A 15,291-nucleotide genomic window follows, 5' to 3' on the forward strand; every position below is an offset into this window, starting at 1 on the left:
AATAATAAATCTATAAAAAAAATAAAAAAAAATATATATATATATTTTTAGTTCTTATTTTAGTTTTATCTTAAGCACTGCACGTCCATCCCTGATTTGGGTGTTTGCATATTTCTTAACGAAATGCCTAGTTTGTAAGTCATTTATCTTTCTTCTGTTTTAGTTTCTTAGTTTTTTTAGGTGCTGACTGGCGGCGGAGTGAGTGGTCAGTGCAACCACTCACCACCAGGGGCGCTTGCGTCCCTGGTCACTAAATCCAGTCCTGGATAAAAAGCAAAGCGGACTACTAGTCCAAGTGCCCAACCCCCGCATGGTAGACTCTTTTCTACTCTGTCCAACACTTCATCCAGACCATCCTCTGTCTCCTGTAAATTCCTACACGTAATGCATGCCAATTTGCATCCCGCATGAATGTGCCCAGGGTTTTCCCTGTGTCTATGCAGGTTTTACCTGGGCCCAACCTATCTCTAGTTATAGTCTAGATTTAAGAGTGAGGGGAGTTAGTCATGGCGCCAATCGCTGCCATGGCTGGCCAATCCCCTCCTAGCACATGATCCATGCGACCCTCTCCTTGCATGGCTAATCCCAGCATGACTAGGCGTATAGGCTTCGGCCTGAGACGCACCTAGGTCCCTCCCTAACCCGGACCCCTCCAAAATACACTTAGTTTTAGTTAGGTTAGGAAAAAAAAAAAAAAAAAAATCAAAACAGCACGACCATGTTGGTGGATAAACACTTATTAATAATAATTGTGAGGTTAAGTGTTTAATTCATAGAAAGAAAGTGCATATTTAGTAATAATCTTAAGATTATTATTCACTGTTATATTACAAGTATTCGTTATGTTCAGGATCTTTCAACGCACTAAATTAAAACAGCAAGCATCATGTACCTCGGGATCAAGTGAAAAACTTGGATATGAGATACTGAACTTTAACTAACTTTCAGATTTGCGTGTAAATTAAGAGATATTTATCATTATTTAGTTCATATTTTCTCTCTACAGGTTTTAAAGTTTAGCCTAGGTTGACGTAATTTTTTTCGTATCACGTGTCCAAATTGATCCCTTGGTTTTGTGGTACAAGATGCTTGCTGTTTTAATTTGTTACGTCGAAAGAGTATGGACATAACAAATACTAGAACATCACAAGACAAACAAATTATCTCAGGTGTTGTGAAATAATTTCTTTTGTAACTGTTTTACATTCATATATAAATTGTAATAACACAAGTTAGTATGCCCATGTTCTTTAAATGTACCAAATCAAAACATCAAGCAAAATGTACCACAGGAACAATGTATACAAGATCATGCCTTCTGGATCAAGGGATGAATTTGAATATGTTATACGGAACTTTTACCAATTTCACTTTCGGGACAAGTATGTATCACAATATCATTATCACATTAATGATGACATTAACATGGCACATTTATGTCATTACCATTTCTGCATTATTATGTGACTAGCATGATTATATGGGGGTTTTAGTTTGGGAGTATTCTAATGCTTGTTTTGCACAAAATATGTTTGTGTATTAAACTAGCTTTCTGGTAACGTATTTTATGCTATGACCATGCTTATTCTAGATTTAGAACATACCTACTACAATATATATTTTACCTGTGGTATCATATTCTATACTTAAGAACAAGCCCTACCTGTACTAGTATAATAGAACACCATACTGAAGATATATTACATTTCATTATTATTTCTCAAGATATATATCTGATGTAACAGAAGCATATGAATGTCCTCCGTCCAAAAGTTTTTTTCCCAGTGTTTGTACTTTAAGAACGTACAGGTATGTGTGAATGAACAGGTATTATAATGTAAGCTTTAAACTTTGATTACTTGCTAACCTGTAGAAATTTAAAGTCTGTTTTCAGGATAAATTCAGGGCTATGACTAGTGTCAAAAAAAGTTTTTGTCTAATTTTTTTTTAGTTTGTGGAAAAGCCACAACGTAAGATTATTACCCACCTCTCTCCTAACAGCAAATAAAATGCACAGAGTAATTTTATTGTTTTGCGGCTTTTAAATGAATAAAGAAAAAATTCTGAAAAACTTTTTCTCACATCCTGACATGTATCGAAATATTTCCCAAGAGAATGTTGAGGTACTTTAAGTTGTTTATCGTTTTTAAAACTGCACAAGATTTTATTAAGTTTGTTTTAATCAACAAAAGTAAGAAGAGTAAAAATTATAACTTTTTTTTTTACTTCCTGATATGTTTTTCAGTCATTACCCAAGAGAGTAATACTTGCAGCAAGAAACACATAACTCCATATGTGACAAAATCTGATTATGAGGCCCTTGTTTTTATTGAAGCAAGCTTTTTGCAAGCACAGCAGGGACTCGCACATGGCGGCACTTGCGATATCGCAATCATGAATGTTAAAACTATAAAACTATTGGTAGACTGCTTGATGTAACACAGTGCTGTCTTACAAAATGATTCCAAAGCATTTCAGGAAGCAAAAGGTATTTTGTAATTTTTATTTTCTTGTTTGCAAAAAATCTGATAAACTATAAAATTACAATGAACACAAAACACTACTACTTAATTACTATAACATTTTATAAAATCATAAAAATAAACCACCTACTTTTCTGGCTGCTTGTCTTAAGTTTACACAAAAAATATTTACTGTTCTGCCATTAATCTCACTTAGTGTTGCAGCATACAGTATCGCAAAATGCAGTCACTACTACAATCACCACACGTTTATATTCTATACATCTACCTGAGAAACATTAAGAGCTAAGTGCTGTTAACTTTTGTTACCATTTGTATTTATAAGCAGTAGTAGTTTTTTTTTTTTTAATTAATGTGTGTAGGTGCTAATTTTGCCATTGCATTAAATCACCCAAACACTCTTTGTGATGTAGGTATACGATATTTCCAATTTTTTATGTAACTGAATGTTTGACAAATATTAAAAAAAAAAAAAAATATTGAAAGCTGTGAATACATGAAGAACAGTATACATTTAAATAAGATAGGCCTACCAAAACTATTGAGCTTATCAAATTATACATATACTTACCAAATGAAATGTGTTGACCATCTGGTGTGTATCATGTTGCCATGAATATTATTTTTCTGCTATATAGTTTCTGTTAAATACTATGTATTACTTTATTGCTCTACAGTTTCTGTTATGGACTTTGTCTCCAGATTGCCATTTATATGACTTATTCTCTACATTCTCAGTACTTGTAATTGTTTCTGTTTGTTGCAGGTATGTAAGGAAATTAGAAAATGAGCTGAAACATTAAACTCTTTGGACACTCCATAGAAAGGAAGAATTATTTTCTGTTTAATGCTGGCATGTGAAGACATTAGAACATTTTCTTGTAGATTAAATTCTTTGGACATTCAATGAAAATGAATTATTTTGTGAATTTTTGTTATAATAGTGATTTTTTTATTTCACTTAGAATTTTATTTCATTGCCGGTTAATTGATAGTAACTAAGAAAGTGAAATAAATTTTTTTTTTTGGAGAAATAAAGAGTATTTTTTACAACCTTATATTTCATGATTGTCTATCTTCAAAACTTACCAAACTTGGGTGATTCATATAGAAAAAATAATGCTGTCATTTAAAGGAAAGAAAAGTGTAAACTTTTTTGCTGAACGTTCATAATAAATAATTTTACCTTTTGACATGTCAGTTATCTTTAAAACACATTGTAGTTATTAGTATGTACAAGAAAGAAAGTGCAAGATTTTATGCCTTTAAAATATTGTTTAAATATTCAATGTGTCTTCGTTTTTTTCATTCCACAGCACATAAATGAATTTTTTTTATAAAGTGAACATATAAATTTAAATGTAACATGTAACCTTTTATGTGGTATCGCTTTCAAGATACATTCACCCACTGTGTTGGTACATATCAAGTAAACCAACGAACAATTAGGAAAGCTACAATGATAGGGTTTTTTATACAGGAATGTTACGGATAAAATAATACAATGGAAAGAGATTACTGTGGACACAAAAAAAATTTAATATTTATGTTTGTTTTTTTCATAAAAAAAATATTCTTTAGTGACAATCTAGGCTGCAAATGTCTCATACATTACTGAATTTCTATACTGAGCATTACCAACACAGAGCTTACACAGTAATATTTCCTCTTTACATTATACCATCAGGTGACACTACAAAGTTTCATAACATGCTATTGTTTTAAACAACCTCAGTATGTACCTTTATGGACAATTACTTTTATGGTGAGAAACATAATGAAGTAATTTGTGCATAAAATAATTGTTTATATAATTTACTTAATAGTCATGCAGTATACCTGCCATGGGCGTAGCCAGATTTCAGTTTTGGGGGGGGTTTACAAAATAAAATGACAAAACAATGCAACATTAATATACACGTGAATAGAAAGTGCATACTGCATACACAATTACACTTATAGAATTATTCTTCTGTTTTTCATTTTGAATATGTCCACTACTTCATCCGCATCTATTTCTGCCCCATAGTGTATATTCATAAGAGCCAAACCGTTCAGTCTGTTTTCACTGGTTGTGTTGCGTAAGTAGTTTTTCAGTCTCCTTAGGCTTGAAAACGTCCTTTCTGGGGTAGCAGTGGAAACAGGTATGGTAGCCAAAATTTGTAGCAATGTGTAAACATTTGGATATAGTTTTTGATCGCACTTATCTAGGCATTCCAAAGCAGATTTTGGAGTAGGGGAGGTGTTTGTCATCACTGCTTTCCACACATCTAGTTCTGCTTTGACTACAGATGTACTTCTTTCGGGAAGCACTGAAGAGTACATACAAACTGCCTCTTCAATTTCAGAACTGGCTGCGAAATTTGATGGCAAGATACCAGAAAGTGCAGTCACTACTTTACGGTGCTTCGTAAACCTTTCGTTCAATTGTTGAATGGTATGGTCAAGGAATGGGATGAAGAAATTTATTTTGTAATGCGAGCATGTATCAGACGCAGGAATGTTTGAGCGGTTCAACTGCCTTCCGACTATGCGTGGCATCTGCAGTATACCGCCATTTTCTTCGAGCAAAACCTTTGCTTCTTCAAAAATATGAGGATACTCGTCATCAACTTTATTCCTCAGAAGTTGCAAGGTATTAATAACATCATCCACATGGCTGAATGCTGTAATCAGGTCGGTGTTAGCTGTTTGCAGCTGTTTGGATAACGACAATGTATAGCTCATGACTTTCTCAAGAATCACTAAGGACATCACAAAATTCGAAGATCGAAGTGTGTTAAGCATTTGGACGGCTTGTTGTGATGTTTCCTTATTATGGCTAGATTGGAGTTCTTCGAGAGCATTGACAATCGCTGGATAAATTTCTTTGAATCTCATGACAGCTTCATGCTTGTTGACCCACCGTGTTTCGCACATTACAAGCAGGCTTTTTTGGTGATCGGCGGGTAACAACTCTCGAATTTTGTCTTTCAAAACAGCAGTGCGTTGAGCGGAATGTCTGAAATACGAACCGACAGACTGTACAATCCCAACACAATTTCGGATATCTGCTTGTGAACATGAGTCAGCAATTGCAAGGTTGAGAGAGTGTGCACTACAGTGTACATAAAGAGCAAGAGCACATTCTCGACGAACATAAGCTTGGGCCCCGTGCAAATACCCACTCATAGCTGCAGCCCCATCGTAACCTTGACCAACCACATGAGAACACTCAAGCCCATGCTTTTTCAGAGCTGTAATAATTAGATTTGCTAGGCCGGATCCTGTGACATCAACAGTAGGAATGTACTCGAGAAACATCTCCTTAACTTTATGATGTTCAACATCCTTCAAATCAACATATCGCAAACACAGCGAGACTTGCTCCACACGCGAGATGTCAGTAGTTTCGTCAGCGAGAATAGCAAATAATCGGGCTTTCTTTACTTCTTCGATTATCTTATGTTGAATTATTTCACCACAAATGTCTATTATTTCATTTTGGATCTGAGGGCTTGTGTAAAGAGCATTCTTCTGAGAAGTGGCCAAATGCTCAGAAAGATCTTTATCCCCAGACTCAGCTCCGTACCGCAACAGTGCCCGAAAATTACCATCATTCTGCAGTGGTTGATCAGGCTCTGGTACAATCCGCCCAGAATCTATTTTACCTCTTAATGGGATGCCTTGTTTACCGCAAAAAATTATTCCTTTTACGATAGGGATTAATTTCTTTCGGTTTTCTTCTTGCTGCCTCTTTCTCTCAGAAGACAACTGCTCACTGACTGAAAAAGCCTGCAAAGATGTTACTTTAAGAAAGTTTTCTGCAAGTTCCAAATTTCTCTTGTGATATCCTGTTTTTGCATGAGTTTCAAATATTTCTAATGCATTTTTCCACTTGCAGAATGGCTCGGTTACAAGCTGGCCAATTCGCTGATGGCTGCCTTTACCTTCAAGTGAACGTCCCATTACAACACAAATTCTGCAGAATGCTCCACTTTTATATTCAGAATATGACAACCAGGGGAATCTCTCTATCCATTTAAGTTGAAAGCGCAAATTTCGTTTTGTGGAAATGGGAAACTTATAATCTTTGGGTGGGGTCCAAGGGACTTTTAAAATTTGGACTTTTATATATTCATTCACCATTTCATCTTGATTCGAATAAAAACCAACGTCCAGTTTAGCTACAGGATGAGATGATGATGAAACAGGCAAGCTGGTCGGTTCCTGAATAAACGTAGGCTGGTTGGTCGTACCCATTAAACAGGCTGCAGGCACCACTGACTCGAATTCGTCGTTAGATACTGTAACTGAGGTCACAGGTGCCACTGACTCGACTTTGTCGTTCGATTCTGTAACTGAGGTCGAAGGCTCACTTGCCACCACAGTCTCATTACCAGCAGCGCGCAAGCTTGTTGTAGTTTCAGTAGCCAAATGTGTTTCCTTACTGGAAACCGCTTGACCACACCACTTTTTCCAGTAGTCCATACCCTTAAACTTATCGCCTTTTCTTTTTTTTCCCTCCATTTCTCGACAACATGAAACTCGTACCTAGAAAGAAAAATAAAAATTACAACTAAATAATAAGAGTTAATATTAAAATTAATGTAACTGAAATTATTCATTAAGTACATTACAGCAACAGTGCTATGTGCTAACCGCGCGAGTCGTCTTTAGGGAGGAAAATAAAATAAAGTGATGTCTCTCATCCATTCATGTGTAATCATAATAGTAAAAAAATATATAAATTATTACCCAATTAAATGGTTGTCTGTAATGTCAGTTTATGGACGGTAATTTTACGTGATAATGTCATAAGAAAACATTGATGAAAAATTGCATACTTTTATGAACTGAATTGAATTATTATATCACTGAATTATCATTATTTTGTATAATACAAAGAAGGAGTAAGTTGTAAATTACATTTTTTTCGATAAATGTAACATTTATTCGCACTCGTTAATTTTAAGGTTTTTTTATTTTTGTAATAAACAATGTAAACCACGACAATGGAAACACTCGGCTCAAACGGAATGGGACACTTTTTCGTTCGTGCAGCCAGCGTTCATCGAGGTATAAGACATTATCACGTCAGAAATAACATTAAAGAACATTGCATTTGCTATGTATACTATTAATTAACATTCAATATGGAAAAAAAAAGAAACTTTTTTTACGACATCATTACAAATCTTTCTAGAATTTTCTCTACTATAATATGCATGTATAATACGGCCAAATATAGCTTACAAATATTTACGTCACCGAATCATGAAATTTCTTGCATTAATTTGTGCAGCCAAATTTCACTTAACCCGCACTGTTTTACTGTATTTTGGCATAACAAACCACTTTTCACATATTATTTGTTCAAAATTAAGCTTCCCCTAATGCGGGAGACGCTAAAAGTTTCAAAGGAACAAATCAAAACTTTTTGATGTTTTAAAGTCTCAGCATGCCATGGGCCGCGGCACTATTAAGCTGGAATCACAATGCCACGACGGGTCCGACACGACAGGCCCGACAAACCGTCGTACAGCATTGCAGCACGACAGATTTAATAGCCTAGGGTCACAATGCCACGACAATATTCAACCCGACGATTTCTGATTTGGCTGTCGGCAAATCGTTCCAAACAAATTATTTTCATAAAATAAAGTATATCTGACGTTTAAAAAAATAATTGAAAGAGAAACAGATGATGCTATTACAGCCCATGCTTTTTTCTCGCTATTTGTTAGGATAATTATGGCAGTTTTTCAACCTAATGCCTTACAAAATAGATTCAGCCTTAACTTTATTAATATTTAGTTATTCGCTAAACTCATTCATTATTAAATTCAAACTTCACCAATCTACAATAACAACTTTAACCATAAACACGATTAAATTTGTACAAACAGATGAAGGCAAGATATAAAACTCACTCGCATGTTAAACAAAATTACGAAGTAGGTAAATATTTTTGAAATTTAGTTCCGTACTGTTTCCTTTCCGTTGCCGTTTTGTTTTCTGTCGGGCCGTACGACACGACGGAATTAGAAATAAAATCTATTCGTTGCGGGCCGTCGGGGTGCGTTTTCTGACGGAGTGACGTCACGGTGACATTGCATTTCATTGGCTATTGGCTTGTCGGACCTGTCGTGTCGGAGCCGTCGTGGTATTGTGATTCCAGCTTTATTCAAACATTTGAAATGCCGCCCGCCGCGACGAGGACCAGTCACATGCAGCGAGCCCGAAACTCCAAACAAAGCCGTTACTGATTCATAGTTTTACAAAACACAAGGTTATAAAAAACGTAATTTTACTCTTATATAATTAATATTAAAATAGAATTAGCAAAGTTTTCTAAGCGAAATCAGCAAACAAAAAAAAAATAAAAATTTGATGTAAACAAAACAACTTTCTAATCCACGATGGCTTCTCGGCGACTGGAACTGTTCACCGAATGAAGTTTCGAATTTCTCTAAAGGTGTATATGTATATTACGATAATATACCCTTACAGCCTTAACATAAGTTGAGTAGTTTAGAAGATCTAGGCGTACAGAGTTGCAAACTAACAGCTATAGAGACAACCAGACAAAAGCGGGAAGCGAATTAATTTTATAGTAAGTAAAGAAGATTACAATTTACTTACTCCTGTAATATGGCCAGTGGCCACTTAAGTTACTCGACGTGAAATCACAGCCAGAGCAATGATCACACAAATAACTATGTCCAATTGTCCACACTTCACAGTACACGGTACACAGATTCAGTGATCGGTGGCAAGGGATCGGTGGAGACTGGCGATAGCCGAGCTGATTGCACGCAACGGATGCATGCGCGGCGCGGGTTACAACACGAAATCAAGTCTAAGGTTACCAAACGAATACGATGATGCGGGCAGTGTCATTGGATAATCGGCGGCGTGCGGCGGCAGCGCGGCATGTTCAAAACATTGTTGTAATAGTGAGCAATTACCGTGGAACAAGTGTTAATATTTCAGTATATATTAATGAGATATTTTGAATATTTCGGGGGGGGTTTGAACCCCTAAAACCCTCCCCCTGGCTACGCCCCTGATACCTGCACAGTATGAACCTCACAAATATAATGAAACCAGTTTTTAGTGAATGACCACAATATTAACTCTCAGCATTTTCACACACATGTCTTGAAATATTGTGGTAAATGTTTTATAGACTTTCTCACCTCTAAATTTTTTTTTTCTCGTTACCCACACATCCCTGGGTCATCTTTGCGGAGCCGGGCTTATCCCAAACGCCTTAGATTTAACCCTGCCACGTGACCACGCCGCAGGGTCGACAATTATGGAACTCGCTGACTCCAGAGGTAAGCGTTTTAATTTAATGTAGCCGTGCATATGTCTGCTGGCCCAAACAAAGACATTAAAGCACTTGTAGATTCACGGCTCGTAGAGCCTGTTCGAGTCGTAATTCAAAAACTTACGGGTATGGCCGACTCCATGCAAATCCCCAATAAGACTGCTGTTAGATGTAACGTAAGCACATAATGAAGCAATCAGAAACTTTTGTCAGGGTAAAGTATAAGGTATAACGCATAGTGTAACACCGCAATGCATAGCATGCCAATAAATGCGAGAACAAATTGACAGTGATTTCCAGTGCCCCCTTACCTAAGTTAGGCATCAGCCAACCATGCTGCCTGAGGAGTGTGATACTACTTCTCTAGTTAGTAATTCAACCACTGCCACGATCCTAATGAACAAAGCTGGGGCCGACGACCCACCAAACAGCTGCATAAGTTAGCCTGGCACCCTCCCGGAAAGAAAATAAAATTTTTAAGCTGTAAATATATAAAGGTGATTTTGAATTTTCCATGAAAAACAATTGAAACATGCTATAGATACAACACTAAATATAATTATCCTGAAACATGTTGAATTCAGTTAAGTTCTGTTACATAGTTGAACAGTGACGAGATTCTGCAAGATAGGAATAGCCTCTGTCCTTAAGTATGGGCGGTGGGCCTTCACTAATCAAAATTCCCGCGCGTCTTGTTAAAAGAAAAACAAAGTCCCGAAGTAGGCCGAAGGTGAAGTCTTCGGGCATGTTCGGGTTGGTCCTCAACCCTTTGTGAAATGTAGGCTTCCCTGGCATAACGGCCTGTGCGAACCAGAGGGAGCACCGGCGGTCGGCGTAAGTTCCTTAAGATTACATTATCATGATCAAACGATAAACAAAGATAAGCATTATGGAATAATTACTTTTTTTGAAATTTTAACTTTATTCATGGTTTTTTATTATATACAACCGTTTAGGGAGACACATAGGAAACGAAATACGCTAGTATTGTTTCCATAAGATATTCACAAATAATAATTTTTTGATGCTGCCCGGCAATGCGTTAAGTGTTTTATTGCAATAGTGACACTTCAACAACATAGTTTATCTGTGGTTATTGTTATAAATTGAATGGTGTTATGCAGAAGCCATCCATGCCACAAAATTTCAAAAGAGAGAACACTAGCTTTAAAGTCACTGCTCTTTGAAATATTTTGAGACTCAACAATGAATATGAAATTTAAATTAGATTATTAGGATGAGTATATATGTTGTTCTCAAAATTATTTAATTAAAAAAAAGTAGTCCTTAATATTTTATTACAAGTAAATGTGGGTTGGTCTTTTTCTGCAAATTTGCTGAATCCCAGTAAAATATGTTCTGCAGAAAATAGTACCTATGTAATTTGTGTACATGTTTCCTGAACCATCACATATAATTTTATAAATGCCGAATCTTACATAATACACAGTTTAAACATTTAAATACGGGTTGAAGATCTTTAGTAAATGCATATTTTTATAATACTGCAAAGTAAACCAAAACTTGGCAGTTGGAATTATTTTATTCCTGTTTAATTTTTATAGTATTAAGCAAATATATTCACAAAATAATTTGGTTTACAACAAAAATTATTTGGACATAATATATTTTTTTAAAAATACTGATCTCTTGACATTGAATAGTCTAAGGAATATAAATACACATTAAGCTAGAGAACATCAAAATTATAACACGAAATACATGTTAGCTAACATTTCACTCCTGAATGTCAAAATCCAATGTATTGTTGAATCCATCTACATCATCTTCCTGAGCATCATTGGCGGCCGTAAGATTTCTATAAAAATCTACTGCATCAGCTGGAATGAGATGTTTAATGGATTCGATGTCAGCCATTTTTGCAGCTGTTATGGGTTTTCCATTTGGCCACAGTGGAATCAGCTTCCAAATATCATCAGCTTTAGGCCTTCCCCTAGTACTTTTTTTAATATTGATTACAAGTTCATCTTCACTTTTGAAATCTGTAGTGATGTACAGAAGGAATGGTTCTTCGCGCTTTAGTGTAATTTGTCTGGCATTAAGCCAACTGACTTTCCGATTGTCTTCAGACATTTTCCTATTAGTAATAGAACCTTCAATCCTTTTGGTTCCAAGAAAGTCTCCAGGGTTCATTTTGGAAACAATGAGAGGTTTCTTTTTTCTGCATGTCTTCATAACATCGATGTAATCTGCAGGTGTGTAGAGCCTTTGTTGGTACTTGAGTGCTCTCACAATATCTGCGAAATCCCTATCATTAGGGAGAAAGCTATGCCCAGAAACCAAGTACCTAAGTATTATCTTTTTCAATCGTGGATGATTGTGTAAAATTTCTTTCATCATAAGAACCATCTTGATATTACGGTTTTGTCCACCGCAAGAATCTGACCACAGGATTAGTGTTTCTACATCAGAATTTAATGTACTGGTGATGTGCTTGCGGAGACAAGAACCAATTTCCTGCGCTCCTCTACCTGCTTCTCCTTCTAGCCATACATAACAGTAACCATTTTCATCTTTGCCACTATGTATTCCCAAATTGTATAACCATAACTGTCGTTTATAAAACATTATACTGGTTGGGATACGAGGTAATGGTAATGTTTTCTCCATATCATAAGTGAGACATTCAATATCAGCACAGTCCTTTGCAAGTTTCATGTCACTTTTCAACATGGTTTGTGCATCAGTAGCAATTTGAAGATGATTTTGGCGCTCTTCTTTAACTTCGGCACTGTTTTCGTTGCCACACTGAATCTGGTTATGTAATGTATCACATTTGTTACACGTGTCTTTTTTTAGAGGTTTGATTTTTAAGTCAAATTTATCGTAAAATACTCTTTTGTAGGTGGCAAGGCTCACAGGGTATTCTGTTTCACTTTTGTAAGCACTGTACATCTTCTCCAGTGTCATGTCTCGTGGCAAATATTTAGAAGAAACACTGTCCCTACAATAGTGTGAGGTGTATGTTGGTACACTTTTAATATGGGCTATAACTTTCTCCAATTTGATGTCAGATGTTTTGTTCCAGCCTCCTTGCTGAACTCCTCTTTGATCATTTAAAGGTAGGCGACCATTCACTTTTTTAAGTGCCGTGTTAACCCTGCATGGAGAGATAGCTATTGTCTTGCAGAACATATTTCTACATACTCGTACTGATGATAAACGAAAAATTCTCGAAAACTGCTTCTTTTTCGGATCACGTCCATACTGTCGCTTTTTAGGGTATTCTGTTACAAGGCTCCCTATATATGTATTTTGTGCTGTGTAATCACCCAACTTCCAGAATCTGTCAAATTCCATCTTCCTCTCTTCAAGACCCACTTTCTGATTGCACTGGAGAGGGCAGTGACATTCATAATCTTCAAACACTTTATGTGCTACATGCTTGTACTTGTAGTTGTAGTAGGATTGGTTGCTATTTCGTTTCCTCTTCCTTTCACTCCTAGACTGATCTTCAATTTTCCTTTTTCTTCCTCTTGACTTTCGCCCTGTTTTGCAGTTTTCCTATAAACACACAAAATAACAGAAAATTATTATTTTTAAATATTAGTCTCATGACAGTAAAGCATCTCATTATTAGAAAATAGTGCCAACCTACCTCTGGGTTTTCCCCACCACTGGAATCAAATGATGAGTCACCAGGAAAATGATGTAGATGACTTTTATTATAATCAACATCATGACTGACATTAGACTCAGTATCATTTTTCTGAAACACATAAGTAAGGTATGCATTAATATTACTTGTGACAACATAAACTGAGGTACTTTAGCATGACCTTTTGTAACTTTGCACCACCTGTTATATTTTATTTAATGTAAAAACTATAACATATCCTAAACGATACACAGAAATTTTGTTTAGCATAAAAATGTGAATTGCAAAGCTTATATAATTTAAAGGGGCTGCAAAACTTAAATCAATATTGGCTGTACATATAGTAACACCAAAATGGTGTAAATAAAATACAATCAGTAATTAATAACTTTAGTAGGTTTGGAAATAAATATACCTCTCCATTTTCATCAGCAATGGAATCTGACACATGTACAGGAAACGCATCTTCTACATGTTCAGCAGATACGGGAATGGTCTCAGTGTTCTGTAACATAAAGAAAATGTGTGCTATTGAATAATCAAAGAAGAGTACTGAGCCTACGATAATCTGTTTAACTGTACATGACGTATGCTTGTAATAGATTACAAAATTATTACTTCGTAAGTTATAAAGTATGTCCTTTTTTAAGTTTAAAACTTTTGTGAGTTTTTTAGAGACCATTCTGGGTCTTTTAAGACAGCGAATGCATTCAGTTCAACTAAATTACCGGATAATATAATTCCCGAAACCAAAGTACATAGAAACTAAGAAAATAAATTAACCTCTTGAAATTCTTCTGTTGGTGGCAATTAGGTATACACTTCTTCCTCGTGAGTGATTAGAATACCTTCTTCATTTACAACACCAGAAAAAAGTATCTCCTCTTCTTCAAGCACATTTTCAAAATGTTGGCCTACTATATGTGACTCATGTGACTCCTTGTCTGGTACTTCCTGTATAACGAAACAAACCGTTAATAACCAAATTTTTATTTTCATTAAAAAACAAAATTCTTATTTCAATTGTAACTGTTTAAAGCTATTGTACACAATGAGGTTTAATGAAGTTTAGTTACCACATTGAAAATAAAATTAATAAAAAAATTAAAACAACACAATTCCATCATGTTTAGTAAGTTATGCTTACCTGTATTATTAAATTTTCTGGTGAAATATCTTCAGGACTGTCATTACTTTGCTCAGGACTGTAATTACTTTGCTCAGCAAATGTTTTTAAGGCAAGCTGTACAAGAAATTTTCCTCTACTTTGTGCATCCATTATAACAGACCGGTTTAGACTATACAGTAAACAAACTTTCCCACCAAAAGTAAAAAAGTGCTAGCAACATTAGCAGTGCTGGCAACATTTACATGAGCCCACAAGAAATTCCATAGCACATAATTCATTTATATTACAATATTAATTAAATTATGGAAATAATAAACATAGATAAAATGGGTGTAGGTGTACTTAAATAGGCCAGTGTGTTTAGAAGAAACAAACCAAACCACTTGGATGGAATCTGAAAAATTCCAAAGATAAATAACAAGGCGAAAGAATGATCTGCAGTAACAGACCAACCCACTTGGATAGTTTCTGAAAAATTCTGAAGATAAAATAAACATGGAATTTAATCAACCAAACCACATGGATTCTTTCTGCAGAATGGCATGTGAAAGTAGTATAAGTAATTAGTTGACCAAGGAACATGGATGGTTTATGCAGAATATTACTCTACGAATGATATCAATGTGGGTTAGTTTTATCGAACACAGAAGGCAGCACAATGCAGATATGGGTTGGGTGTTTTTTGCAGAATACAGAATAAAAATTTAACTTTCAAGACATTGTTGTAACCCATTTTTTTTTATTT

General features: G+C 35.4%; 1 protein-coding gene across 3 annotated transcripts; it reads right to left on the bottom strand.

Annotated features, from left to right (window-relative positions):
• Positions 1-9,559: 9,559 nt before the first annotated feature.
• On the bottom strand, positions 9,560-15,275 carry LOC134539395 (uncharacterized). 3 transcript variants are annotated; one of them, XM_063381392.1, is made up of 3 exons: positions 14,565-15,275; positions 14,201-14,371; positions 9,560-13,922 (listed from the first exon to the last, which is right to left on the bottom strand). In XM_063381392.1, the coding sequence occupies exon 3, from the start codon at positions 13,117-13,119 to the stop codon at positions 11,536-11,538; it is 1,584 nt and encodes a 527-aa protein (XP_063237462.1). In that variant the 5' UTR covers positions 13,120-13,922; positions 14,201-14,371; positions 14,565-15,275; the 3' UTR covers positions 9,560-11,535. The 3 variants fall into 3 exon arrangements, with proteins under 3 accessions (XP_063237462.1, XP_063237461.1, XP_063237463.1); XM_063381391.1 differs by lacking the exons at positions 14,201-14,371; positions 14,565-15,275 and having other exon boundaries at positions 9,560-13,323; positions 13,418-13,528; positions 13,833-13,953; XM_063381393.1 differs by lacking the exons at positions 14,201-14,371; positions 14,565-15,275 and having other exon boundaries at positions 9,560-13,323; positions 13,418-13,573.
• Between the last annotated feature and the right edge of the window lie 16 nt (positions 15,276-15,291).

Source organism: Bacillus rossius, chromosome 15, assembly GCF_032445375.1.
Source record: "Bacillus rossius redtenbacheri isolate Brsri chromosome 15, Brsri_v3, whole genome shotgun sequence".
NCBI lineage: Eukaryota > Metazoa > Arthropoda > Insecta > Phasmatodea > Bacillidae > Bacillus > Bacillus rossius.

Coding starts and splice junctions, on each gene's coding strand:
- LOC134539395 (XM_063381391.1), bottom strand. CDS start 13,931: ATGTTACAGAACACTGAGACCATTCCCGTATCTGCTGAACATGTAGAA. Junction 13,529..13,832: donor TTGCTGATGAAAATGGAGAG/GTATATTTATTT, acceptor TATGTGTTTCAG/AAAAATGATACTGAGTCTAA. Junction 13,324..13,417: donor GTGGTGGGGAAAACCCAGAG/GTAGGTTGGCAC, acceptor GTGTGTTTATAG/GAAAACTGCAAAACAGGGCG.